At 41.1% G+C, this 27980-nt stretch overlaps 4 protein-coding genes across 14 annotated transcripts; 3 read left to right on the forward strand and 1 right to left on the reverse strand.

Moving 5' to 3' along the window:
* Positions 1 to 362: 362 nt before the first annotated feature.
* On the forward strand, positions 363 to 6858 carry nog3 (noggin 3). 10 transcript variants are annotated; one of them, XM_051939142.1, is made up of 5 exons: positions 363 to 1933; positions 1986 to 2063; positions 2376 to 2548; positions 2764 to 2911; positions 3336 to 6858. In XM_051939142.1, the coding sequence occupies exon 5, from the start codon at positions 3626 to 3628 to the stop codon at positions 4259 to 4261; it is 636 nt and encodes a 211-aa protein (XP_051795102.1). In that variant the 5' UTR covers positions 363 to 1933; positions 1986 to 2063; positions 2376 to 2548; positions 2764 to 2911; positions 3336 to 3625; the 3' UTR covers positions 4262 to 6858. The 10 variants fall into 10 exon arrangements, with proteins under 10 accessions (XP_051795102.1, XP_051795097.1, XP_051795096.1 ...); XM_051939137.1 differs by having other exon boundaries at positions 363 to 2063; XM_051939136.1 differs by having other exon boundaries at positions 363 to 2011; positions 2350 to 2548.
* A 1280-nt stretch (positions 6859 to 8138) lies between these two features.
* Positions 8139 to 11162, forward strand: LOC127531038 (nicotinamide riboside kinase 2-like). The gene has a single exon (XM_051939147.1). The coding sequence runs from the start codon at positions 10125 to 10127 to the stop codon at positions 10536 to 10538; it is 414 nt and encodes a 137-aa protein (XP_051795107.1). The 5' UTR covers positions 8139 to 10124; the 3' UTR covers positions 10539 to 11162.
* A 610-nt stretch (positions 11163 to 11772) lies between these two features.
* Positions 11773 to 19545, reverse strand: LOC110965974 (chromobox protein homolog 2-like). Of its 2 annotated transcripts, none has more exons than XM_022215179.2 (5): positions 19386 to 19545; positions 19256 to 19299; positions 17901 to 17966; positions 15073 to 15142; positions 11773 to 14988 (listed from the first exon to the last, which is right to left on the reverse strand). In XM_022215179.2, the coding sequence occupies exons 1-5, from the start codon at positions 19449 to 19451 to the stop codon at positions 13654 to 13656; spliced, it is 1581 nt and encodes a 526-aa protein (XP_022070871.1). In that variant the 5' UTR covers positions 19452 to 19545; the 3' UTR covers positions 11773 to 13653. The 2 variants fall into 2 exon arrangements, with proteins under 2 accessions (XP_022070871.1, XP_022070872.1); XM_022215180.2 differs by having other exon boundaries at positions 11773 to 14985; positions 19386 to 19542.
* A 1127-nt stretch (positions 19546 to 20672) lies between these two features.
* On the forward strand, positions 20673 to 27979 carry LOC110965975 (cytochrome c oxidase assembly protein COX11, mitochondrial). The gene is made up of 4 exons (XM_051939135.1): positions 20673 to 20743; positions 22662 to 23161; positions 24096 to 24221; positions 27383 to 27979. The coding sequence occupies exons 2-4, from the start codon at positions 22700 to 22702 to the stop codon at positions 27569 to 27571; spliced, it is 777 nt and encodes a 258-aa protein (XP_051795095.1). The 5' UTR covers positions 20673 to 20743; positions 22662 to 22699; the 3' UTR covers positions 27572 to 27979.
* Position 27980: the final 1 nt, after the last annotated feature.

A 27980-nucleotide genomic window follows, 5' to 3' on the forward strand; every position in this document is an offset into this window, starting at 1 on the left:
TTTTTGAAGAAATTTAATTGAAACTTCAGACCTCATTTACAATGATGCTTCACATTTTGTGTCAATTTTTTTTTCATTTTGAGTAAATTTTTTTTCTTTTTGTCTCGTTTTTCATTTTGTGTCTCATGTCATTTTGTTTCACTTTTTTCTCATTGTGTCTCATTTTTCTCATGTCTCATTTTTTCTCATTTTCTCATTTTGTCTCAGTTTTCTCATTTTTCTCATTTTGTGTCTCATTTTTCTGGTTTTGTGACAAATTTTTCTCATTTTGTCTCATTTTTTTCATTTTGTGTCTCATTTTTCTCATACTGTCTCATTTTTCTCATTTTGTGTCTCAATTTTCTCATTTTTCACATTTTGTGTCTCATTTTTCTAGCTTTGTGAGAAATTGGTCACTGCAGAATAGAAACATTTTAGAGTTAAACTGGTGTTTCTGGGATTCTCAAGATTAGACTCCAGCTTGGTCCTCTGGGCCCTCATGGCTCCTCTGGGCCCTCATGGCTCCTCTGTTATCAGATCTCCAGCTGACAGGTTATCGGTCATCACACCAGAATATTACCCAGAATCCACCAGGAGCCGGAGGTCGGAGAGAAACCAGAAACCTGCAGCTTCTGATCCAGCAGCAGGAAGTCAGAATGATCAGAAAAACGTCTAAATGTCAGATGGAAAGTTTGTCTTTTTGTTTTGTTTTTGTAATTGTGTGTTTGTTTAGTTTTGTTTGTGTAGTGTCTCATCTTGTTTGTGTCTCATTTTTCTGATTTTCATCTCGTTCTCTCTGGTTTTCTGTCCCTATCTCTGACCAGAGACAGACTAACCAGGTTAAACTGACTCTTGTTTCTGTTTGGAGCTGATGCTGTACACTGCAACAAGTTTCTGTAGTTTTTACAGTAATATTACTGTAAAATGACCAAATATCTACTGTAGAACCTGTTTACAGTAAGTTGCTGTAGATCTGCAATGCATCATGGGTAAAATTCACTGAGAGGCTAGATTTACAGTAAATAATTTTTTTACTGTAAATCACATTACAGTAACTTTCAGCAGTACATTTTGCATCGTTCCAACAAACATATTTTCTTCATCATCATGAAAAGGAGGAGGAGCCGCCATCTTAATATTCTCCTGAACTTTAACAAATGTCTGGCCGCCTGTTTTATTTCAAACTCATTTCCCGGACCTCCCTCATCAAGATTCTACTTTTTTGTCCGTGACTCCAGCAGGTAACTCACTTCATTGTTTTGTAATTTTACGTTAAATTGAAGCAGTTTGGTCAGGTAACGGCCGGTGTGTCCAACGGTAACTGAGAGAAGAAAAGAGACGCTCTCCTCAGCTAGTCAGAGGACTGGACTTCAGCTGACTACTTGCTGATGAAATTTTGACAGAGTTTGTTTTTTACATTTGTTGATAATGTTAAGAAGTTAGCCAAGGTAATGTTACCGGATAAACGTTAAATTTAAACCGTGGGCATTAGAGCGCGCATGTCTTGCTCTCTGTATGTGTTAGCTATGTCCGTTAGCTACGTCTGTTAGCTAGGTGTGTATGTATGCGTGTGCTCGTGTGAGCGTGTTAGCTCCGTCAGTCAGTGTGCGAGCTAGGTCTGTTAGCTACGTCTATTGGCTAGATCTGTTAGCTACGTCCATTGGCTAGGTCTGTTTGCTACGTCCATTAGCTAGGTCTGTTAGCTACGTCCATTGGCTAGGTCTGTTTGGTACGTCCATTGGCTAGGTCTGTTTGGTACGTCCATTAGCTAGGTCTGTTAGCTACGTCCATTGGCTAGGTCTGTTTGGTACGTTCATTAGCTAGGTCTGTTAGCTACGTCCATTGGCTAGGTCTGTTAGCTACGTCCATTAGCTAGGTCTGTTAGCTACGTCCGTTAGCTAGGTCTGTTAGCTACGTCTATTGGCTAGGTCTGTTAGCTACGTCTATTGGCTAGGTCTGTTAGCTACGTCCATTGGCTAGGTCTGTTAGCTACGTCCATTAGCTAGGTCTGTTAGCTACGTCCGTTAGCTAGGTCTGTTAGCTTCGTCCGTTAGCTAGGTCTGTTAGCTTCGTCCGTTGGCTAGGTCTGTTAGCTACGTCTATTGGCTAGGTCTGTTAGCTACGTCCGTTAGCTAGGTCTGTTAGCTACGTCTATTGGCTAGGTCTGTTAGCTACGTCTATTGGCTAGGTCTGTTAGCTACGTCTATTGGCTAGGTCTGTTAGCTACGTCCATTAGCTAGGTCTGTTAGCTACGTCCGTTAGCTAGGTCTGTTAGCTACGTCTATTGGCTAGGTCTGTTAGCTACGTCTATTGGCTAGGTCTGTTAGCTACGTCCATTGGCTAGGTCTGTTAGCTACGTCCATTAGCTAGGTCTGTTAGCTTCGTCCGTTAGCTAGGTCTGTTAGCTACGTCCGTTAGCTAGGTCTGTTAGCTTCGTCCGTTGGCTAGGTCTGTTAGCTTTGTCCGTTAGCTAGGTCTCTTTGGTAAATTTTATCTCTCGTTTTTCTGCTGTTTGCTGCTGAGATGAATCTGATGACCAAAGCAGGCCAGACAAACAACACATTGAAAGGTAAGACTTTGACCCAGTTACAGAATGTAATGTAATCTTCTATTTTCCCAGCAGAATTTTCTGGTAAAGCTGCTCTTTTGACAGAGAAAGACTTAGTGGACCAAATCTGCTGGCTGTATCACACTGACATGGGCAGTAAATAGCACTATATGGGTCACTTTAACCATGTTTTTCTTCTTTACTTGTTTAATGTATGATGCGTTTTGTGTTTAAAGATTTCTGTCAGGATAAATCCAGAGCAGATAAGTGTGCCTCCAAGGTTCAAGCAGAAGTTACTGGTACTGGTCAGATGGTGCTATGAGAAAATGGGTCCCTTGGTCCACATGTGGAATCATTCAGCTGGGACAGAACAGATAATACCAGGTGAGGCTTTAAATCCAGTTTTTCTGTACATGTGTGTTGTGTACTGGTGTACTGTAATACTGTGCTACTGCTGTTTTATGCAGTGTTATAGTGGTAGAAATGTGGTATTTCTAATGCACGTACTATTGTATATATTTAATACGTGTTTTATACAGTTGTTTGTTATACTGTGTTGTTTTTGTTTTTTGGGAGTGCCAACAAAGTTTCGTTGCAGAAATGCAATGACAATAAATATTATAATAATTAGTTTGAGTCTTTTTTGTAACTTTTTGTCAGAATATCAAAGTTAAATTAATCCTGAATCAAAGCAGAAAAGAAATAAAAGAGTAAAGGATAAATAGTTTATTTAGACTCTAATATGGTTTATTTTACATTATTTATTATGAGGATCCACTGATACTGGATCTGTACTTTTACTTTTCAGTTTTAATGAAGTAAACCAGTGAATAAAGTAGCCCGCTTTCACACAGAGTATTCCCTGTACTACCTGATAAACATCAGGCTGAGGTTTTACCGGGAGGAGGCGGGTCGGTGCGGAGACCTCAGCTGTTGGAGGTTCGGCTTCAGTTCTGAACCAGAAGCAGCACCATGTGGATCCGAGAGACCGGGACCTGTAGACCGGAGCTGCCCGGACAAGGACTAAGGAGCTCTGCGGGGATCAAGTTCTGGAGACGTCTCCTCCGGTGCGTCTTTACGCGCTGATCCGGTTCAGACATGGAGACCTGCTGCCTGCTGCTGGTCCTGGTCCTGGTTCTGGGCTCCGGGGTCCAGCAGACCCGCTCCCAGCACTACTACCTGCTGCGGCCGGTGCCCGGAGGCTCCCTGCCGGTGGAGCTGCTGCGGGAGGACCCGGACCCGCTGCTGGACCCGGAGGAGAAGGACCTGAACGAGACGGAGCTCCGCGGGGCGCTGGGGGGACACTTCGACCCGCGGGTCATGTCGGTGTCCGCCCCGGAGGACCGGAGCCCCGGAAAGGACCGGGACGAGGTGGAGCGGCTGCAGCTGAGCGGCTCCGTGCTCAGACAGATCCGGACTCTGGACTTCTCGGCGCCGCTCGGCAGGAAGCAGCGGCGGCGGCTGCAGCTGTGGCTCCGGTCCTACGGACTCTGCCCGGTGCTCCGGACCTGGAGCGACCTGGGGAGCCGCTTCTGGCCCCGGTACGTGAAGGTGGGCAGCTGCTACAGCCGGCGGTCCTGCTCGGTACCGGAGGGGATGCTGTGCAGACCGGCCAAGGCCTCCAGCTTCACCATCCTCCGGTGGCGCTGCGTCAGGAAGACCGGCCTCCGGTGCGCCTGGATCCCGGTTCAGTACCCGGTGGTGACGGAGTGCAAGTGTTCCTGCAGCGGCTGACTGGAGACAGACTGGAGACTAGAAACTAGAGACTGGACGATGAACCAGAAAAACAGTTTCTGACTTTAAAGGGTTTTAGGAGGTTTCTCTTCATTTTCAGACTGAGTGAATCCAGCAGAATGTTTATCTGAAGAACATGGTTTTATTTTATTATCATCACATCTACAAGCTTTAGTGAAACTTTATGTTTTTCTTTGGACAATTTTGAGCCAAACTCAGAAAGTTTGTTAGAATCTGAATTTTTCTAGAAACTTTTTAGTAAAATAAAACAGGACGGTCCGTTTATAAAAGTCTCTGTTTGTTCATTTTTTCTGAAATCAGTCAAAAAAATTGCAGACAAACTGAGGAAACTGTTCCTGAAGCGTTTCTTTAACGTCTTTAGAGTGTTTTTAATCTGTCAGATTGCTGTTTTCTGGTGTTTTCATGTCAGAAATGTTCTGTTTAGAAGCAGCAGAAAATACAAAAGATTCTTCAACATCTGTGAATAAAAAAGATGCAAAGGACACAATAAGCACAAAATAAATACAAAAATACACAAAAAAGTGCACAAAATACCTACAAAGAAACACAAAATAACTACAAAAATAAACAAAAAATGCAAAAATGAACAAAATATTATAAAAATACATAAAATGATACAAAGAAACTCAAAATATTTACAAAATATACAAAAAGATTTAAAATATGCAAATTATTCAGAAATACACAAAATGATACAAAGATAAATACAAAAAAACAAGAAATACCCCAAATACCTACAGAGAAATGCAAAAAAGATACAAAGAAACACAAAATAACTACAAAAATCAGCAAAATTATAAAAAACATCAAATTAAGACCGAGACACCAAAAGAAGCAAACTAACTAAACAGACTCTGACTCATCGTTTATCAGAAGTTTTTCTCTGTCATTAAGTTCAAAGAACGTTTCATCTCCTGTCCTTGACTCCACAAACTAACGGCTTCATTCATGTTTAATTAACTGGAAGCTTCTGATCAAAATCATCTCTGGTTCAGTATTTAGACAAACTGCAAACCAGAGTTTGTGTTCATAAAGTTGATTTAAAACCACAAAGAGACACAAAAAGACCAGAAGAAGAAACAAATCAGCTTTAAAGAGACGACAAACAGACAACAACAACACAAAGACGTAGAAAATAAAGACAACGAGACCCAAAGAGACGCACAACAACACAAAGACACAAGAAACTACAGAGAGATGCAAAATACACAAAACAGACAGTAAATGGATTCCAACTAATTATAAAGAGACACAAAAAGAGAAAAAAACCAGAAGACACAAGACATAAAACAAACTATAAAGGGACACGAGAACACACAACACAACCGCAAAAATTGGAAAACAACCACAGAAAGGCACAAAAAAACACAAAGAGACACAATAAGACATAAAAGAACTAAAAAGAGATGCAAAAGACCCAATACCTCAACAGAGTGACAGAAAAATCTGTAAAAACAGCCAGTAAGAGGTCTAGGAAGACACAAAACCACTATAAAGAGAAACAAAGAGAGAAAACAGACACACAAAAATGTGTAAAAACAAGAAACAGAAGCAAAATAGCGACAAAAACCACAACTCAGACACACATCTGTGAGGAATCTCTGGTTCCTTTGAATTTTTTATTAATGATTAGTAATAATGACAATAATAGGAATTATCCTCTATACACCACTTTATCCTCACTAGGGTCATGGGGGGTGCTGGAGTCAATCCCAGCTGACTCAGGTGAAGGCAGGGGACACCCTGGACAGGTCACCAGTCTGTCACAGGGCTACATATACAGACACACAATCACACTCACATTCACACCTACGGACAATTTAGAGTAACCAATTAACCTCAGCATGTTTTTGGACTGTGGGAGGAAGCCGGAGTACCCGGAGAAAACCCACGCATGCACAGGGAGAACATGCAAACTCCATGCAGAAAGATCCCAGGCCGGGATTTGAACCGGGGATCTTCTTGCTGTAAGGCCAAAGTGAGAAACCCCTAAAAATGAAAATCTGCTCCAAATGTCTCACTAATAATCATTATCAGTCTTAAAGGCATTAGAGGAGATTTAATTTCCTACGACTTTGAACGTAGCATGCGCACATACAACCTCTCCCTCACCCCCCTCTAACCTCCCCCCTCTTAACATTTACGAAGAAACGCCCCCCTCCAGAAACTTGCGTAGGACTCGTGAAGTTGTCTTTTACGGCTGGGTCCCCCTGGATCTTTATCTGCCATTATGTAAAAAAAGATGAGCAAAACAAGTCGCCAGCTAACTACGAAGCTATACCAAAGCAACACATACAGAAAACACGTAAGTCCAAGGCGTACGTAATCTACGTAACTAGGCCTGAGCCGGAAGATTTTTGATTGACAGGAAAGGGAGCAAACCAAACGCCTCGGTCCGAGCTCATTGATTGGCTGATGTTTTTCAGGTCCTGCCATGTCCACAGTTATTTTTATTTATTTTTTATTCTTTAAGAGACCATACATACAAGTCCACTAAAGGTCAGTATATTCATTTTATGTGAATCAGACAAATTAAACAAAAAAAAAAAAAACATCCTCCATAATGCCTTTAAAAACCCACAAACACCCCCCCTCTATACTGGACCACACTTAGTACGGTCCGGTTCCCCCTTCTATCAATCTGCTTGGAATCTTCCACTTCCTGTTTGTCAAAGTGGCCTTCTACCTGGACAGGTTTAGTTGGAGCTCATCAACAAACATTTTGGGTAACTGCACTTTAATCTGGATGGATGACACTGAATTAGTCTGTTTTAATGAGACTGAGTTCAGATGTGTTGCTCTGTCATTAAATAGGAAATTATTTCTCAGAATTCACAGAGAAAAGTCTAAATGTTTGCTAGGTTAGCGTCCCACATGTTCTGTGGCTCAGCTAAAGCTAACTCTCTCCAACTTCTGGATCTCTGGAGTTGCTTGTTGTTCAAATATCTTCTAGAGGTGCTGAAGCTCAGAAAGTCTGAGATGTTTGTTCAGAATCAGCTCATTCTCAAGTCTGATCTGAACTGTCCTCTTTAGTTTGAACTTTCCCTAAACTTAGGAGTTAATGACAGAGCAGCACATCCAGACTCAGTCTCATTCATGTAGAGATTAAACTTCAGTGTCATTCATTGATGTTAAAGTGCAGTTTTTCACGTTTGTTGCTCATGCTCCCGACCAAACCAGTCCAGGTGGAAGACGATGAGAAAAGAAGCTCCAGAGCTCCATGACTATTATTGTAAACGTAAAAACAGACTGACACTCACAGCACTGCAAATATACTCCAACAGTATCATCAGCATCTCTACTCACTTTTCTGGTCAATTCCTATTTAAAGTTTTGTCTTTAAGGTTTAATTTTCTAGTTAAACATTTAATTTTTTAAAAATGTTTTGCATTTTTTAAATGTTTAATATTCTTCTTGTTTAATTGCATTTTTGAAATATATATCTAAAATATTTCATCTTTAATGTTTAATATTTGTGTCAGAATTTTGTATCTTCTGTTTATCTAATTAAATATTTTGTCTGTTTAATATAATTTAACTGTATTTAATGTTTTTCTGTGATTTAAGTCCTTTTTTAATGTAGTTTATTTCTTTAATCTTTTTATCTATCAAGAGTTTAACCCCAACCTTAAAAATGAAACAAACCCTTAAATCCCAATAAAAATACTTCTGTTGTCACAATCATGAGTTAGTGAGTTGTTCAGTTTATCAATTCAATTTTATTTGTTTAGAACCTTTCACACAGATGACAAAACTATGATTGAAACTCAAAAACATATTTAAAAAAAGATTTATCATGGTAATAAAATATGTTGTGTTCAGGGGATGGAGGGAGTTTATTGAAGTCTTCTTGGGTTCACAGGGTAAATCATTTAAAATAGAAACTGGATATTCAGTCTAAGGAAACTGCAGAGCGACAGAAGAACCAACAATATCTCCTGTTTTCTCCTTTAATGAGTCGACTCTTCTGGTGCTTTCAGACCAAAGAACTACAGACTCTTCACAACCTGCTCAAACTCTTGGTACAGGACCTCACCACACGGGTCAACAAGGTTTCCTTCTCATTTCTACTCTGAAGCTCACCTTCTCCTGCTCAAACTGCTGACAAATGTTTGTGCTGCTCTGAAGTCTGGTCTCCAGAACTTCCTAAAAACTCTCAAAGTCTCTTCTGCTGCAGGTTGCTTTGTAGAACTGTTCCAGAAAACCTCACTAAACCACATGGAGGGGCCTCAAGATAGTCGTCCAAATGAAACCGTACAAAAACCAAACTAGCACAACCCAAACGCTAAAGTCTCCTGCAGCCTACCAGAGAAGCTCTTTAAACAGAGAATCAGGACAGGAACTCTTACCTTCTGGACAACCAACGTTGGTTCACAAACAACCAAAAACCTCTAAAGACTCACTACAGCCAAGATAAAGACACAACTCAGCTGCACCAAATCCACTAATCACTGCACACATTAGCACCATGTGCTAACTGTGGCTAAAGAACCACATTTACCAAGACAACTATCAGTACAAAGCCCTAAAACACACCAAGAAACACATTAAAGAGGATTTTACTGCTGGAAGCTGCAAGCCAACGCCTAAAGAACAAACTAAAGCAACGGAGCCAAACCCGGTTCAGTGAAGAGAAGCAGAGGAAATGTTTGACTGCAGACATAAAGCAGGAAGACACTGAGCTGCTCAGGTGTTCCTGATAACACCAAGCAGCCACCTGGACAGCCAATAGGAACACAGCTTACTGGAAGTCCAGAGGGCTGGCTTAGTGAAGGAAATTTAGTTTAAAGTTGAAGCAGAAAGTTAACAGAGAAAGTTGAAAACCACCTTCTGATCCCTGAAATCTGAGTTTTCACACAAAGAACACCTGAACATGTCAGACTGGTTCCATAGTAGAACCATCATTGTAATAGCATCATAGTATGGTGTGTTGCTCAAAAAACATTACGACCGTCTGTCTAGGGTCGCCAAGGAGCGACACAAAAACAGGACAAACGCTGGTTTCCTGAGGGTTGAAAGAGTAAGTTTACAACAACACAACATGTGAGCAGAAAAATCACAAAGTCTGTCTTTAGTTCAGCTGAAAATATGAGTTTTTGTCTTTTTTATTGACCAAACTTTTCAGGAAGTAGATGAAGAATAATTAAAGCGCTCATGTAGGAGTCCAACTTCTTTTGGATCCTTGTGGAGAGTTTAGTCTTAGAGTTTGTAAAGCTGTTGAGTTTTTAGAGTCACATGGATTGTTTTGACATTTAATACTTATAATAATAATAATTTAATCAGAGTCCTGAAATAAAATTACAGATGTGGATTTCTGTCATTTAGTCTGGACTAAACAAATAACAGCAGCATAAATCTCAAACGTCTTTATGAGGAGTCTGGATTGAGGTTTCTCACTTGATAATGATCAAAACATGAAATTTAGGTTGGTTTAAAGGAATATTCCACCTTAAATCTTTGAATGTTGACCTAAAAGGTTGGTTTCAGGAAGTATTCCACCTACAAGGTCCTCACACATCCACCTTAAAGGAATATTCCACCTTAAATCCCTGGACATGCACCTAAAATGTTGGTTTAACCAAGTATTCCATCCAAACTCTTCAGAGACCTGAGGGGCTGGTTAAAAGGAATATTTTCTGAGCTTTGACCGATCCGAGAACATGAAGTACATCATCGTTATCGGCGGCGTAACCGATGGAGGGAAAACCAGCCTCACCAACCGCCTGATCAAGAACCTGTCCAACTGCTGCTGGTCCATCAGGATGACTTCTTCAAGCCCCAAGATCAGACTGAAGTTGGTGAAGATTGCTTTAAGCAGTACGATGTCATCACTGCTCTGGACATGGACGCCATGATGAGGAGGATCTACGCGTGGCCGGAGAACCCGGTGAAGTTTGAGAAGTCTCATGGTGTTAATAACACCCTGGACACAGAGATGGTCCTGAAGGAGGAGGAGGAGACTCACATCCTCACTGTGGAGGACTTCCTGCTTCACACCTACAGGCCTTTGATGGACGTGCTAAACCAACGTTACTTTATTTCCATCCCATATGAAGAATGCAGAAAGAGGAGGAGCTCTAGGAAGTCCACAGTACCAGACCCCCCCGGCCTGTTCTATGTCCACGTCTGGACCATGGACCTGCAACACAGAACATCTGCTCACTGTGGAAGATTACTGAGAGCAGCTTTTAGTCATTTCTATGCAGAACACTATGATACATTTTTTTGGGACACCCTGTATTTTATTGCATTTTAAAATGCACATTCCTGCACAGAACATTTCAGATTATTTTAGCACAGATCAAAGGTACAGATTGTTGTTGTTCACTGTGTATTGGGTAGAACTCATTTTGATTCAGACTGATTAGCACACAGAACCCTGTGATGTTTCTGGTTTACAGCTGAGAACTAGTTGCTAAAAGTTCAGAATATTATTTCTTATTTTAGGTCTGATAATTGTCAGTAAACATTCTAAGAAGTGGAAATTAACAGGGTTGTATATAGAGCTGTTCTTGTACAATATTTGTCTCTTAACTGCCCTCAGGATTCTGTGGTTGAGCTAACAGTTTTACAGAACAGGCAGATGCTGCAGCTGATGATGCTGGAATTCACAGAAACAAGGAAACAAGTCCATCAGAATTTAATGTTAACAGTCCAAAATGAAAAGGTCATATACAGCTTTCCTACTGGGTTAAAGAGCCCAAAAAACAACAACATGAAAATACTTTGTAAAAGCCAGAGGTTGGTAGCAGCTTTCATTTTTTCTTACAACTTTTCCATCCACTGGACTTAATCATTTACTGGGTTTATTCATCAGTTTATTCAATGTATTAATACTTTCACTGGATTTACTAATCTGTTCATGAGATTTATTGTTTACTGGATTCATTAATGGTTTGCTGGATTTTTCAAACATTCACTCCATGTGTTCATCCAGTCACTTGGATTATTATTATGTTCACTTGCTTTACTGACTCATTCTCTTTGTTAATGATTCTGTTTATTAATCCGATCACTGGATTTATTGACTTGGTTTCTGTTCACTCAGTTGATTCATTTCTTAAATTCATTAAAACACCAACTTTTTTAATTCACTTGTTCCCTTGTCATCCATTCATTTGCTTCCCTTCATTTAATGATCTGGATTGATTAAACCGTTCACCTCATTTATTGATCCTTCATCCTTTTATTGGTTTATTAATCATTTCACTGCATGTATTAATAAACCTGTTTGCTTATTTAAATTCAACCTATTGACACATCCGCTAATAATTCATTTAAATATTGATCAGTTTGATTACTGATCTCATCTTATCGATCTTCTCTTGAATGAAGCTATTTGTTGGTTTATTGATCAGTCTGAGCTGATTTCTGATCAACACTTTCACTTTTTCAGTCCATTCCTTCCACCAGAAGTTCCGTGGATCTCCTGAGCTTCGTCTTCTGTCTGGCGGCGCCTCCTGCTGGCGAACACATGAACAGCAGCCAAAGACTTTCTGAACTTGTGGTTTATTGGAGGCACGCGGGCTACAGGATCTGAAGCTGGTCGGCCAACATGAGCACCAGATAGAATCACATGAAAAAGCTTATTTACAAATATAAATTAACACATATGAACTTCAAAGACACGAGAACGTATTCAAATGGTACAAAACTGATATATATGGTGATAATGGACGTCTCAGTTTACATCTGGACTGTGCGTAGTGCAAGAAATACTGTCAATAATACGATTAGAAACAAGACATTCACCTTTGGTCCAACGGAAAGACGATGAAGCTACCGATCACAGACACGCTGAACACTGGAAACATGCTGCCCTGGTCAAAGCCACACATTCAGTCTGATTACAGGTCCGACGAGCACAAACGTCCTGCTGGAGCTGAAGAGCAGGACGGCCGGTGGTGGCAGTGGGTCTGATAGTCTGGAAGTCCTGCTGAGAGGAAACCTGAGGCACTGGAGAGGTGGAACGTACATCCATCTGGAGGTCTAGACGCCGTTCAGACACCTGAACGCAGCTCAGTCTGAGAAGATGCACCAACAGGAGTCACAAAAACACCACAGAAGAGGCTGGAAACGGATTTACCAACATTTTAGACTGTTGGTAGCTGCAGGCGTGGAACCAACCTTCATCAACAAACTCCACTAGAAAAAGTTCCAATTCAAAGTCCAGTCAGACGAATGAATCACGATTTTAATCAATAACTAGAGCTTTAAATATTTTCAAATCCTGGAACAAAGCTCATCAATTTCAGATTTCCAGAGATCCCATAATACCACATTTTCTTGTATTTGTAACAAAATTCATCAATATCAACAGATTAATCAACATTTAAAATATATCTTTGTTAGTTTCAGCTCTAAAATGAACCTTCATCAAACCAAACTCCATTAGATAAAGTTCAAATTTTAATCCAGTCAGATAAATGAATCCTGAATTTTAGCCTCAGCAGACTGTGGAGACTTTCACTTTGATTCTGTCATATTTCACACTCTGACTTATTGATAAACGTAGGTTTGAAATATGAAGTGAAGCTAAACAGATGAAGACTCTAGAGAAGAGTCTTCATCTGTTTAGCTTCAAAACCTCCAACTGAACGTCTCACAACAACCCATCTGACAGAAACTCATCCTGACTCTAAAATCTAAATCCAAATTGGAGATAAAAAAAATCAGGATTGATTCTCTGTCTGGCTTTAAATTGGAACTTTTCTGAATGGAGTTTGGTTTGATTAAGATTCATTAAACAGCTGAAACTACAGACTATTTTGAATAATGATTGAACAGTTGGTTTTCTAGTCTCTAAAGTGTCTTTAAATGGAGAAAGATGTGGATCAGAGGAAAGAAACCAGAAAACATTCATACGTAAGAAGCTGAAATCACAGAATTTAGACTGTTTCTTCTGTAAAAATTGGTTTGACGAAGGGTCATTTCTGGGCTGTAGCTAACAGTTCCATAAATGTAGATTAACTGGTCATTGTTCTTTGCTGCTACTAGAAAATGTGGTACTACGGCTTCTGACTTTGATGTTTCAATAAATTTAGAGGAAATCTAAACAGGATGAGCTTCGATACGAGATTTGAAATCGAACCAAAACTGCCTAGTTTCCTGCTGATCTTTACTTCCTGTTTCCTGCTGATCTTTACTTCCTGTTTCCTGTCCAGACTGAACTCGTCGGGTGTAAACGGTGTCTAAACTTCAGGGTTCCTACGCTGCTTCAACAAATACTCGACCAAAGTCTTGGGTCTGATCTCTGCTGTGGATTACTGGACCCAAAGAACCGTCTGCTGGGCGGTGCCGCAGTGGGCGGAGCTAAGAATGACTGTTGGTGTAGGAACCCTGAGCGGTTGTGGAGGAGTGCTGAGGCGCCTTCAGTGATTCCTGGAATTGAAGAACCCAACGCTGGTCGGCGACTCCTTCACTGTCACCGTGATGAAGTTGGCGGTGACGTCGGTGACGAAGACGTGCTCCAGGAGGCTCCGGGCCGGCCGCCAGTCTGTCTCCGTGTCCGACTCGGTGGCGTTGTTGCCGAGGCTGGGCCTGCTGTTGCCGGGGAAGATGGCGGCGTCCTGTTCCGACTCGCTGCTGCTGCTGTCGTCCGAGTCTCCGGTGCTGAGCTCGTTCAGGTTGCGGTTCTGAGAACTGAGCCCATGTTTGTCCTGCCGGCCGCTGCCCCGACCAGAACCGCCACCCGCCAGCTTCTCCTTCACCCGGTTCTGCTCTGTGGCGGCGCCTGCTGTCAGACCGGAGCGCTGCCCTCCTGACGTTCGCACCTCCTTCCCCACGCCTCCTTTCACCATGATGCCGCCGCTCCGTAAACTGGACCTCGCCATGGCGGCCACGGCGCCGCTGGTGTTGCCCTGAAGGCTGGTGGTCGGCGGTTTAACGCTCTGCAGGTTGAGGGCTCGGAGGCTCAGCGCCTGGTTGGCTCGGTCTCGAGGTGTCGGCGAGGCTGAGGACGACGGTTTGGACAGACTGGAGTTCTGCTGCTTGTGTGGAACCAGGCCAGTCGGACCGCCGTCCTGTCGCCTGTGACTCAGCGGCGAGCGATGAGCCGTCGGACCGAAGCCGCCGTGGAGACCCAGCGAACCGCCACCCTGCTTCAGAGACACTTTGAAACCGTCTCGAGATGTTTCTGAGATGGAGCGCTTCAGCTCTGACAGAGAGTTCTTACTTTGTGGTGACGGACCGGACTTGTGGGCGGAGCCAGAGGACGAGGACGACAGCGAGCGATTGGTCCAGATGCAGCCGAGGGACCCGGGCTTGGAGGCTGATGTCTGGGAGAAGGAGCTGGAGGTCTGGGAGCCGTCGTCTCTGGAGCTCCTGCCCAGGCCGGTGTAGGTGAAGCTGGCCGGCTGCAGCGGCTTCTTGACACCGGGTCGCGGGTCGTCTCGCCGGACCGCCTGGTGGTGGCGAGGAGAGGCTGGCGGTGGCAGTGGCGGGACAGGGGGGCGGAGCTTAGCCTGCCTCAGAGCCCTCAGGTCCGGATGCAACGGCTTCCTGCCTCGCTTCTTCTTACGAGGCGGGTCGGGTTTGGCCAACATGATCTGAGGCCTCTTCTGGGGGACGGGGTGCAGCCGAGGACCCGGCTTCGGCTTCTTCGTGGGATCTTCATCCTCGGAGGAAGACGAGGAGGCCGATGAAGAGAGTCCGGAGGAGGTGGAGGACGAAGAGCGGCTGTCCTTGGTGGCGGCTGGAGCCGGCTGCTGGAACACAAACAGCCATCAGGACTTGAAGTAGAACCAAAATCAATCATAAAATCAGAATCAACAGCTGATCGATGGTTTTACCAGAATCTTTCGAGGTCGACCTCTCGGCCGCTTTCCTTTTTTCTGGAACAGCAGTTCTCGCTCTTGTTCTCTGGAAAACATGAACACAAACTTTAACAGTAAATAAAGACGTCAATTTTAACAGATTAATAAACATTAATCTGATTTTAGGATGAATGTCTGTCAGATTGGCTGCTATGAGACGTTCAGTTGGAGGTTTTTGTGGTTCAACAGAGAGAGACTCTTCCAGAAACAGGATCAGCTGATCACAGCAAAACTACCTTTATCAATATGACAAAATGAAAGTAAAAGTCTCCACAATCGGCTGGAGGCGACCAAACCAGAGCTAAAAATCAGGATGCATCTAAATTGGAACTTTTTTCAATAAAGTTTGGTTTGATGAAGGTTCATTGTTGGTAACGACTATTTCCACCGTTAATGAATCTTAACCGGACGAATGAATTAGTTGTTTAGTTCATAAAGTGTCCGAAAATGGTGAAAAATGTGGCTCAGTGTCGCCCAAGATGATGCCCATGATTATATACTTAGAATTGCATAAATGTTAATTTCACATAATTTGTTAAAAAAATTGACCCCAAAATTGCTCAAAGTTCGATTAGCCTCAGATTGTGACGCTCTAAATGGATGTAAAATTGATTTGGTTGCAGTTTTTAGCAGAACTCAAAACTTTTTTGCTTAAAATATCATCAAAAATACCCAAAATTTCACCAGAAATTGTCCTGAACGTAAGAAAACCGTGATTAGAGGACATCATGAATGGATTTACGGGACTCTTAAGGTTTAAACTGAACAAATAAAACACTTCTCTGAACAACAGCCTCTGAATCACTGAATCAAAACCTCTCTGATCCGTACAAAGACGTGGATCTCCATGAAAATGTTTGTGCTGCAGCTTTAACACATCTGGACCGAATAAACAGGAACATTTTCTCCTCACGTCAGCTGCCAGCCGCAATAAATCAACCACACATGGACCAAAACCAGACAATGAAATCATTTGGACTCTGAGTAAAATTGATTACCTCACTTCATTTATTCGACAGAACATTAGAAATTAAGTCTCTGGTTCTTGGCGGTTAATATCTATTCACTCACGTCTGTATTAACAGGGATCATGATGCTAAACAGATGTTCCAGAAACTCTTCACGTCTGGATTCAGGCAAAGACTCACACCTAACACCTGTTAGCTTAGCATCACCGAAGCTACAAGCTACCCATAATGCAACACTCTGTTGCGCCTCCAATCAAACAGCAGATCTCGTCCTGAAAGATAAAATTAACTCCACTTTTTCAAAACCAATTCGTAGCTTTTTTATTGTTTTTCAGCAGCAATGCTTCATTTTATTTCAAGAGAAGTTTTTATTTGCAGTGTTTAACGTATGAAACAGCCTCATTGTGCTGCGTACCAACTTAATAATTCAACTAGGATGAATTATAGCTGAAATTATGACTGAATAAGGAACATTAAGTATACGATCAAAAGTATTTGGACATCATTTGGACTGATGTCATATTATTAACATGTGGTGCAACGTTCAGCTGTCCACATACTTTTGGCCATGTGGTTTATTTGTTGTAGAGAAATCATTCCATCTTAACAGACCAAAAGTCTGTGGAAACTTTGGGGTAAGTTTCATATTAATCATAATAAACAGAAACATTCAAAAAAATGTTTCTTGCTGCATGTTGCTACGCATGTCCTCCATCTCTATATCCTTCCAGATTTCCCTCTTCTTGTTGATTTAATTTCTTCGTTTCTGTGAATGCTCCACAGGCCTGCTGTGTATCGGCCTGCTGCTGCATTTGCTCCTAAAATACTGTCAATAATTTCCACCAGAAAGAGGTAGAAAAGGCGCCCAATACAAAAAAAACCCAACTAAAATACCCTGAATCACTGAGATGCAGATTCTCACGGGACTAGTATCATCACAGGACGTCGGTGTTTGGTGGAATATGGAAGATAATTTATAGGGCTGGCCCGAATAGGGGTTTCTAGTCTCCGAATATTCGCTACGCCCCGTGACGTCTGACGGGGGGTGGGGGGAGACGGCCCGAATATTCGGATCCATTCGTCTGGTCTCCCGGGTCCAAATTTTGCCTTCGTTTTGTCTTCAGTTAAACTCAAGAATTCCCAAACAGAGGTCTTCAGCATCATGTCTTGTGTTTATGCAACAAAGTGAAGCGTGACGTCAGAGTCTGCAGCAACGCGGACATTCTGGTGGTGTTTACAAACACGAATGGAGGAGCTGAGATGAGCCGAACACGACGGGATGAGCCGAAGTGGGCCGAAGGCGAAGGGAAGAGACGAGCTCCGAATAGTCGTATTTTCGTCTGGAAGGAGGAGGGAGTGATCACATAGACATAAGTGTATATGTTTATGTGATTCCACGACGAGATGAGCCGATGTGGGCCGAAGGCGGAGGGAAGACAGTAACGCCGAATATTCGTTCCGCCCAGTAATGTCCGACCGAGGGGGAGCGAATATTCGGATACCAAAATTAATATCCGGATAGCGCCGTAGCGAACGAATATTCGGATATTCGGGTCCAGCCCTACTAATTTATAGTGGAATTATTACTTTATAAAGTCCAGACATGGAGCATTCACACAGGATGGAGATCACAGACGTCCTCCACCATTACTACAACTCACCACTGGTCCAGAGGGGACACTAATCCCGTACGAATACGGCTGTAACTGATGTATTTTTGTATGGAAATAACAAACTGACAGACTTTTCTAATTGTTGGTATTTTTTAAACAATTTCTGACTAAATAACTAAAGGGTGCAACATTTTTATTTCTAATAATGGATGATTAAACCCACCTTTTGTGAAACGCTGCCAGAAGTCTGGGGTCCAGAATGTTCTCCTCCGGTTCCCAGCTGTTGTGCCTGAAAACACCAGAAAACTGTTTTAGCTCTAAGACTTTATGAGCAGAACCTTAAAATCCACATTTATCATCAGTCTGGTTGTAATCTGTTAGTAATAACAGCTGAGTGTTAGAATGAAGCTGCAGTTCACTGATCAATAAAAATCTAATTTAATCATCATTTCAGTTCTTTTATAAAGCAGCTGCAGCTCCTCCAACATTTTCCTTTGATTGAAAATGAATGCTTTGGTGGTTTGAGACATTTTTGACATTTTAAAAACCAAAGACATCTGAAAATTTCGGTAATTTATAACAAACGTGATGTTCTGAAAGTTAAAGTGCAAATACAGAGTTGGTACAAAGACTAAAGCTTTTATTATGAGTTTATCAAGGTTCTGGTTCTGGTTCTCCAGGTTCTGTAACATTTCAGGTTTGTGGGTTTTTTTGCTCCAGATTATGTTTCTTTTCCTTCAGGTTCTAGTGTGTGTGTTCTCCAGATTATGGTTCTAGCAGATGTTCTCCAGGTTCTGCTTGTAGTTTCCATATTTATTCCAGGTTCTGGTTCTGGTCTTCAGGTTCTGATATGTTTTCTGAGGATTCTGACGATGGTTTCTGTGTTTATTTGTGGTTCTGGTGTGTATTCTCTGGGTTCTGTAATATTGTGGGTTCTAAATGTTCTCCAGGTTCTGGTTCTGGTGTATATTCTCATGTATTCTAATCTGGGTTGTATTTGTAGTTTCTGTGTTTAATTCAGGTTCTGGTTCTGGTGTCCTGGTTTCGGTTGTGCTGTATGTGTTTATTTGCTTATTTTTTTCCAGGTTCTATTTGGGTTCCAGGTTCTATTCTACTGTCTGTAGGTTCTGGTTCCAGCTTTCATATTCTCTCCAGGTTCTGGAGCTTTTTTCCTAGTTCTAGTATATGGTTTCCAGGTTCTAGTCTACTGTCTTCAGGTTCTGGTTCTAGTTTCTGGGATCCCTCCAAGTTCTGGTCTTCTGTCTCCAGGTTCTGGTTGTATTTTCTATATTTCCTCCAGGTTCTGTTTGGGTTTCAGTGATCCTCCGGGTCCTGGATCCGTTAAATGGTCGCAGCTGATCCAGCCCAGCCTGCCTCTGGCTCCGGTCTGATCCCGGACCAGCATCCGCTGTTGAGGCTCAGAGACGCGGACAAACGGGAGCGGAACCGGCGGCTGTCTCACGGCGAACCGGCGTTTCGGACCCCGGAGGTTCGGCCCGGGTCCCGGACCAGCATCCGGCGGCCCGGCCGGTCATTGTTTGGTGTTAGCTGTTAGCAGCTAGCAGCTAGCGGACTTACTTGGACGACCAGCCCCTCCACTTCACCAGATACTCGAACTTCCCCTGCGGACACCAGACAACACACACACCGTCAGCAGGACGCTCCTCCCGGCCTCCGAACCCCTCCGGTCCCCGGTCCCGGCTCTTACCTTCCGCGGCCGTTTGCTGAGGATGCATTCGGCATCAAATACCTGTCCGACCGTGACCCCCTCCATTACAGCAGCCCCTCACAACGAAGGCGGAGCGCGTCTGACCCCGCACGGCCGCCGTAGCTGCTATTTACACGTTTATACCGAAATTAACCTGTTATTACCTGTTAGCGGACAGGTACGAGTTATTATAATGCTATTTATTATAATTTATTATATTTTTTTATATTTAATCTGGTCAACTAAACATATATAACTAACAATATCGAAAATTAGTGAATATATTTATGTAATAATATTGCAGATTCTCAGTCATCACCTCCAGGAGAAAACAAGTGGACGTCTCTGGTAGGTTCTTGAAGATGTTTCACCTCACACATTGGATGAGAGGTGAAACGTCTTCAAGAACCTACCAGAGAAGTCCAGTTGAACCCTTGGTAGGTTCTTCTACTAGTAAAGTCTTGACCTAAAAATTTGATTTTTTTAGTTCAATCCTTTTAATAAATAATATTGCAGAGTCTTAAGCTTAATATTTCAATTAAATCTAATAAATTTGTTTCATAAAAAACACAATTTGGTCTAAACTGTTCATATTTAAGTTTGTTAATTGAATATTGGAGATGCTTCACTTTAATATCTAAACTTATTGGGTAAATTCATGTAATTATATCGTAGAGTCTAAATATTAATCATATATATTACAGTTCTTTATATATAATAAATGATATTTTAGTGTCTTATCGTTAATATTTAAATAAAGTAATTAAATCTGAATAATTTGATAACATTCTAGTGAAACCCTACAATATTATTTTTTATGTAACACATTACCTCATTTGTCAGCATGACTACAAACACACACGACATGAAAATAATAATGATAATAATAACAATAATGAGATAAAATAACATTTTATTAATTTACTGTGACAGAACACACAACAAATGGTGACTAACACTAACATAGACTGTATTGCAATATATTCCAAGACTGAGATAGGGAGTTTTTAATATTATTGCTGTTATAAATTCAGAAGAAAACACTTTATAATAATTACAGTGGATTCTAAATAAATGGATTGAATGAAATGCGAGATTATAATCTGTAATATATAATAAAATATACTATAGATGTTGATATAAAGTTTTATTGTGCTGCTGTTGTAGTTTTAAGATCTTTGAAATAAACAAACAACAACTTCTGGGCTGTTTACTGTTGTGTTGTCCTTCGCGGAACCTTTCTGCTTGATATAGCGAGACGGAGCGGGTTGCGTGTTGCACCAGCGTGCTTCCGGAAAATATGTTTGGTAAGAAGTCGTTTCTGCAGCGGTGACCGACAGAGAAGCTTGTCATCTAAGGTACCAGCGTTTCACAGATAAATAAAAATCTATTAATTAAAATGTGTTTAGAATTTAATTTTTCTCTGTCGTCTGTTAGCGGCTAAGCTAAGCTAACGTTATCAAACCGGTGACTTGGTCAGGTGTGTCCGTTTGTTCTCGTTAAATTAAAAATTTTCTAGGTTTTATATGACCAACATAAACACTACAAGAAAATTGAATACGTTTTAAGAAATCACAAGGTGTTCTTAAAAAATCGGCATACTTATGTTAATATAAAAATCCTAAACAAAGTAAAAAACAATCAGTTTTAAAAACTGATTCGTGTCGCTTTTAGCTCGACATCTATTGGATAACTGAGAGGGAAACTGATATGTTTAGCTCCAACTCTGGCTGTCCGAGACTGTGTCATATGCCGAATTAAAGAGTCTCATTTACTTGAATAAAGTTAAGGTAATCAATATTCCCTGCTCTGTTTACAATGAAATATTTGCTGCTTAGTTTTTGTTTCGTCTACCGAATTAAAGAATCACTTTTACTAACATGTTAAATTAATTTAATCATCAAACAACATGCATGGAGCGTTTATTATAAAGCAGAATGTCTTTAAGTTTTCTTCAGTGGAGTTTGGTTGGTTAATAATTCTTGCTTAGTTTACATTTAAATATTTGCCGTTTATTGATTTTGTAATATGCAGAATTAAAAAATTGCTTTTACTGAAGTGAAAAATGTGTTTAGTGACACTGTAGCAGGTCTGGATTGTGTGTTAATAAGTGAAGGAACATTAAATCATACAGTTTTAGAATGGAATTTTCCTTGAAGTTCTTATTATTCACTGGAGAACAGAAAGTCTCCTTAACTCATTTAATATTTTGAGTAATTTTTCAACCAAAAATATTCTTTATGATTACAGATTTTACATTTCTATGCCATATTTCACGGTTTCTTCTCCCTGTACATTGTGACGGATTTTTTTTGTACATTTTTCTGAATATTTTTCAGATCAAACATAGTTTAAAGAATAGTGAAGTCTCATTTACTATTAAAAAAGATGTTTTTAATTGGCTTTCCTCCACTTTGCTAATCTTCTGTGCTTATTTTGTGCATGTCATTTTGTCATTTTTATTAATAGAATTTATGCATAGTTATCATTTTCAGCTGAGTTTACATCAGTTTAATTCGTGCTTACAGACTTTGTTTTCTGCAGAATTACAGACTCACTTTTTCTCAAAATTATATTTCATTAATTTGCAGATTATCTTTAAATGGTACCTTTTTTGAATGGAGTTTGGTATAGGCTCAGTGCACCATGTGCTGATTTAAAGAGCTGTTTTCACCAGCATGTATCGTTTATTTCTTGAAATAACAACAAACAAGAGCATTTGTAAACAAGCAGAATGTCTTTAAATTGGAACATTTTTGAATGGAGTTTGGTTAATCATTTTTTTCAGCTGAATCATCGCTGTTTAACGTGCTTGTCGTGGACTAGATTAAAGTAAGGCTGCAACAAGCAATTTTTTTCATTCTTGACTGGTCTGTCGATTATTTTCTAAGTAATGTTGTTAACAGACAGACACCAATCATCACATAACTCCACCGCATTTATTGGTGGAGTAAAAATATGAATTTTAGAGGAAACAAAGTTCAGAGAAACAGCAGGATTGTTCAGCTGGAACCAAGATGAGAGGAACGTCTCCAAGAACCTACAGGAGGTTGGAGAGGTTCAACTGGACTTCTCTGGTAGAGGTTCAACAGGAGTTTCAACATCCTCTGGTAGGTTCTTGAAGACGACAGACAGATGTACACCGATCTTCACATAACTCTGTTGTGTTCCTTGGCAGAGTAACTAACCAAACTCCATTTTAGAAAGTTCTAATTTACCGACTCTTGCTGTTCTGTAATACGATTATTGAGTTAAATGTCATCTTGTCTCGTCCAGGTGAGCGTCCTCAGGTGCGTCTACCTGCGGTCACCGCCATGTTGCTTCCCCTACTGCTGCGTCCGTCACTCTGCGGCTCTCGGGCCTCGGTTCTGTTGCCGGGTTGCGTCCGGACGCTTCCCGGCGGCGCTGCAGCGAGGACGCTCCACTGTCAGACCGAGGACTTCCTGCGGCGGCGACTTCCTGCTCGCCTCGTCGCTCAGAGCCGTGGCAGGAAGTGGCGTAGCCAGCAGGACGAGTGGCGGACCAGGAACAAGACGGTGCTGACCTACATTGCCGCCGCCGGTGTGGGGATGATTGGCCTGTCCTATGCCGCCGTGCCGCTCTACCAGCTCTACTGCCAGGCGTCGGGCCTCGGCGGCACGGCGGTGGCCGGACATGACACCGACCAGGTGGCCACCATGACGCCGGTGAAGGAACGAGTCATCAAGGTGACCTTCAATGCCGACACCCACGCCAGCATGCAATGGAACTTCAGACCGCAACAGACAGAGATCTTCGTGAGTGATCCCATCAGTCACCCATTATTTACTGATCAATAATGCTGCGTGTCCACGGGGGCGGGTCACATGACAGGCGTGTTACCTTCAGACCTCTGGAGGCATCGGACCAACATGGCGTCAACTCTTTGCCTTTTATCATGAAAACAGTTAAGTGGAAAATTTTTCTGGAAACATTTGATCTGACAAATAATCTGAGTCTGTTAGTTCAACCACGGCAGGTTTAGAGGGTTTACGAAAGTTTCACGAAACATCAGACCTCCGCTCTACGCGCCTCATTTGCATAAAACAGCCGAGAACTCAACTCTATGGAAATGAGCTTGTGCTAGCTCATTTGCATAGAGTTGAGTTCTCAACTCCTTTATGTAAATGAGCTGCGTGAAGCTAGCAGAGAGCTAGTGGACATACTGACATTTTTTTCCAACAAACTAAATGATGACTTTCCTATGACATATTATGACTTTTTTTACAACTTTTTCACAACATACTATGACTTTTTCCTGTTTTTTTTTTTACAACATGCTATGACTTTTTCATGACATGCAATGACTTTCACAACATACTAGGACTTCTTACAACATACTGTGACTTTTTGACAACATATTGACATTTTTTTCCAACATACTATTTGACGACTTTTCTGTTCTCACAACATACCATACTGTGACTTCTTTTTACAACTTACTATGACTTTTTAAACACACTGCGGCTCATTTGCATGAAGATAAGGTTTCAGCTCGTTCATGTTAAACGTGACGCTGCCAGAATGCATTATGGGTCGTTTCAATAGTCAGTGACTTGAAGGCGTTGAACTGACGGATCCTGTGGACACGAACCATCAGCAGCATTAAATCCAGAAGTGTCTCAGTTTATTCATCTTCAGGACCAAACAGGAAGTTGAACACATCAGTAAAGACGGTTCTTCGCCCTGCAGGTGGTTCCAGGTGAGACGGCGCTGGCCTTCTACCGGGCCAAGAACCCGACAGACAAACCCATCATCGGCATCTCCACCTACAATGTGGTTCCCTTCGACGCCGGACAGTACTTCAACAAGATCCAGGTCGGCATTCAGTTTGTTTTTGTCTCCATGTTACTTCAGAACCTGCAGCAGTCACAGCAGGAGTTCTGGTTTATTTTGTGTTGCCTCTTAATACTTTGCAGTATTTTCTGCATAGTGTGGCAGTAACTTTTGTGTAACCTCCCCTATTGATTCAATATGGGAGGCAAATTGTTCCGTATTTTCATAAATGTCCCATACACGTCTGTCACACAGGCATCAAAACTGCATAATAAACAAAATAAAACACAGGAAATATTAAGGGCAGCCAGTTTCATCTTCCTTAGACCTATGTAGCGAGGACCCGATGCGAGGTCCAGCAGGTCTGTTTGCCGGTCCTGTCACGGGTTTCCTGGTTACAGACGCTGCTGCTCCGTGTGTTTAAAAATGTCTACACCTGAAACTCCACCACGTCCAAAGAAGCAAAAACGTTTTCAAAAGCAGACATGGGTGGGAAGACTGGAACCCTGGTAATAGGTACAGGGCAAACTGTGTTTTCTGTTGCTCATAGACTGAAGTAAGGCAGCATCAGGAGACCAACATGTAAGAAACATGAGAACAGAGAGAACCAACCAGCAGCTCACAGTTTATCATCATCTAATCATCTCCTGAAGTCCCTTTGGTAAGAGACATCAGTACATGGTTGTGAATTTACCAGAGGATGATTATAGTCAGACTAATGTGGCCGTAGACTCTACAGGATTTTACTGACTCAATAAATACATAAGGTGTTTAATAGTATTTTAAATGCTTTATTTTTTTAAATATCATTTATTTAATAGCCTATATGTGATCAATAAATGACCTTTTCCTATCTAAAGAAAAACTCACTCAGAACTCTGATATGTTAACGGCACTAAATAAATAAGTCAGTAAATACATTCATACACACATAAATGAGTTCATACATTAACTGTGTTAAGATAAGATTTAGATGGAAAAATATCTGTAGAGACTTTCTTTGTCCAGTATTCTGCATTCAGTTGTTTGTTTTTGCAGAATCCAGTATTACACACAGGTTGGTCATTACATTTATTAGTTTGGTTTCACTGTTTAAAATGATGCCACATCTTTTCAGACAGAACCTGTGATCATAAAACAATACAGAACTCTTAGTTTCATGTTAATAAAGCACTGAAAGCTTTAAGTTTGACTAAATGCTTTTTTCAAAATTAAATAAACCACTCCTTGGGTGGTTGTGGCCCCGAGTTCAGTAAAGTTGGAAAGATATTCACAGATTCAGACTTCCAGCATCAATAACTCATTAGATGTAGGTTGTCAAAACATAAACGATGCCTCTTTCCCATCATTGTAAGGCAGATGATGTGCTACAAGCCCAGTTTTATCTAAAGTAGCTGTCTTTAAAGCTGCAGAAATAATGTTGGTGTCTTTGGAGGGGACAGGGACCGTCTGCAAATTGCAAAACCACTGCAACAGCGAAGAGAGACACAAATATTCAATAACCTCACTCTGATATACTGTACTGTCAACAGAATCACTAGAATACTGAACTGTGGCCCTGAGGAGTCGTGGTGGACGTCCTTTATTTTCGTTTCTGAAAGGTGGCAACCCTAGGCATGGCTAGCATTAGCCATAGCAAACAGACCGCAAAGAAACAACAAAAATCGATTAAAATCATAATCGTCCAAGATGACTAAAAAAAAAAAAAATCGAGATTTTATTTTTTGGCGATATCACCCAGCTCTACTTGTTAGTTTTGCACAACTTGCATTACTTTAGTTTTACCTCGCAATATTTTTACTTTACTTCATGTTTGTGTTGCTTTGCCTCACACTACTTTTAGATTAGTTTTAGATTCGTAACATAATCTAAAACACTTTTAGATTACCTAATGAATAACTTTGTTACCTCACAGTAACATGAGCATCATGTCGCAGTAGGTGTTACAAGAAATCGCAATAACTTCTGTATAACTTTGCTAACTTTTGCATTACTTCTCAATAATTTTTGCAAAACATCACTCAGTTGTGCAGTTTCTCGCAATACTTTTAAATTTGTCCACAATATGTTTTGCATTTTGCACAACTTTGAAATACTTGCACCTTGCATTACCTCACAATATACTTAAGTTTTGTCAAAATACTTTAAGATTATTTTATAATTACTTTACTTCACAATAACTTGTGTGTAACCTCACTAGCTTTTGCGTTTCCTCACAATCCCTCTAATTACAGTTGCCTCACAACAACTTTCACATCATCTCACAGTACATTTACGTTACCTTGCAGGAACGTTTGTTACTTTTCAGTAACTTTGACGTTGTCTCAAAGCAAATTCTGTGTTTCAAAGAAATAGTTTTCTTTCTCTCATAGTGCCTTGCATTACTTAGCAGTAAGTTTTGCGTTACCTCGCAATAATTTCTGAATATCCTCACTCAGTTGTGAAGTACCTCACAATAGTTTTAGAACTGTTTGCAGTATTTTGATGTTATGTTGCACTACTTTTGAATGTAACTTTACTTCGCAATAAGTCACAGTAACTTCTGTATAACGTCGCATTACTTCACAGTCACTCTACTTTCAGTAACTTTAATGTTGCCTTGTAAGTTTTTGTGTAACGTCACAGTACTTTTACTTTGCCTTTCAATACTTTAGTGGAACCTCGCAATGAATTTCACATCATTGACAAAAATACATTGATGTAACCTTGCAGCAACTTCTGTTACTTTGCAGTAAGTTGTGGATTAGTATGCAGTATTTTTACGTTACCTGGTGATACGTTTGCATTCAGTTAGCTGCCACTACATTTGTGTTTTCTTGCAATAACTTTTGCGTCATCTCCTAAGTTTTGGATATCTTTGCAATACTTCTTTTACCTCTCGTTTACGTTCCTTGACCTCAGTACTACATAATAACTGTGCGGATACTTTGTAGTAACTTCCACATTATCTCACATGTTTGGTATTCCTCTCAGTACTGCTGCTTTACAGTCGGCTCTACATTTCTTCTGTTGGTTTGTCCTCCAGGAAGTTCTCTGAGACCTTCAGGGTTCCACACAGATCAGACCTGACTTCTATCCACTAAATATCTTCTGTTCTGCAGCCTCATAGATCAGATTCACATCCCACAGCTGCAGCTTATTGATGCGAGTCTGATCCGTGTTACTGAGCAGCTGTTTAACATCTGCTGTCTGTTCCGTTGCAGTGTTTCTGTTTTGAGGAGCAGCGTCTGAATCCCCACGAGGAGGTCGACATGCCCGTCTTCTTCTACATCGACCCGGAGTTCGATGAGGACCCTCGGATGGCCCGAGTGGAGACCATCACGCTGTCCTACACCTTCTTCGAGGCCAAGGAAGGCCAGAAGCTGCCGCTGCCCGGATACAGCTACAACTAAAGAAACTGAGAAAACGCTCCAAGACTCTTCTCTCTAACGTCTGTTAGATCTGAAAAATGACAGGATCCTGAGTTCAACTGGTGTTTTCTTTAATCAGGAATCGTCCAGATGTCTGAATGAGCAGATCATAAAGAAAGAGGATCTCAGTTAGTTTAAAGAGAGAACTGGTCAGTAAAGATTATATCGTTAGTTTGACAGTGAAGAATCCTGGATCAGTTTTCCGACATGAAAACCAGTAAAACTTCTGACTGAACTGTTTCTGGTGTCGCTGAAATGGCGATGCTTTGATACCTGAGAGACTGGAGACGAACTCTGATTATTATTCACTGTTTAAATGAATCGACACATCAATAAATTATGAATGAAATGTAAAAAAAACTGCAGTTATATAAAAACATCCCTAATTTAT

The sequence above is a fragment of the Acanthochromis polyacanthus genome, chromosome 19 (assembly GCF_021347895.1).
Source record: "Acanthochromis polyacanthus isolate Apoly-LR-REF ecotype Palm Island chromosome 19, KAUST_Apoly_ChrSc, whole genome shotgun sequence".
In the NCBI taxonomy this organism is placed as follows: domain Eukaryota; kingdom Metazoa; phylum Chordata; class Actinopteri; family Pomacentridae; genus Acanthochromis; species Acanthochromis polyacanthus.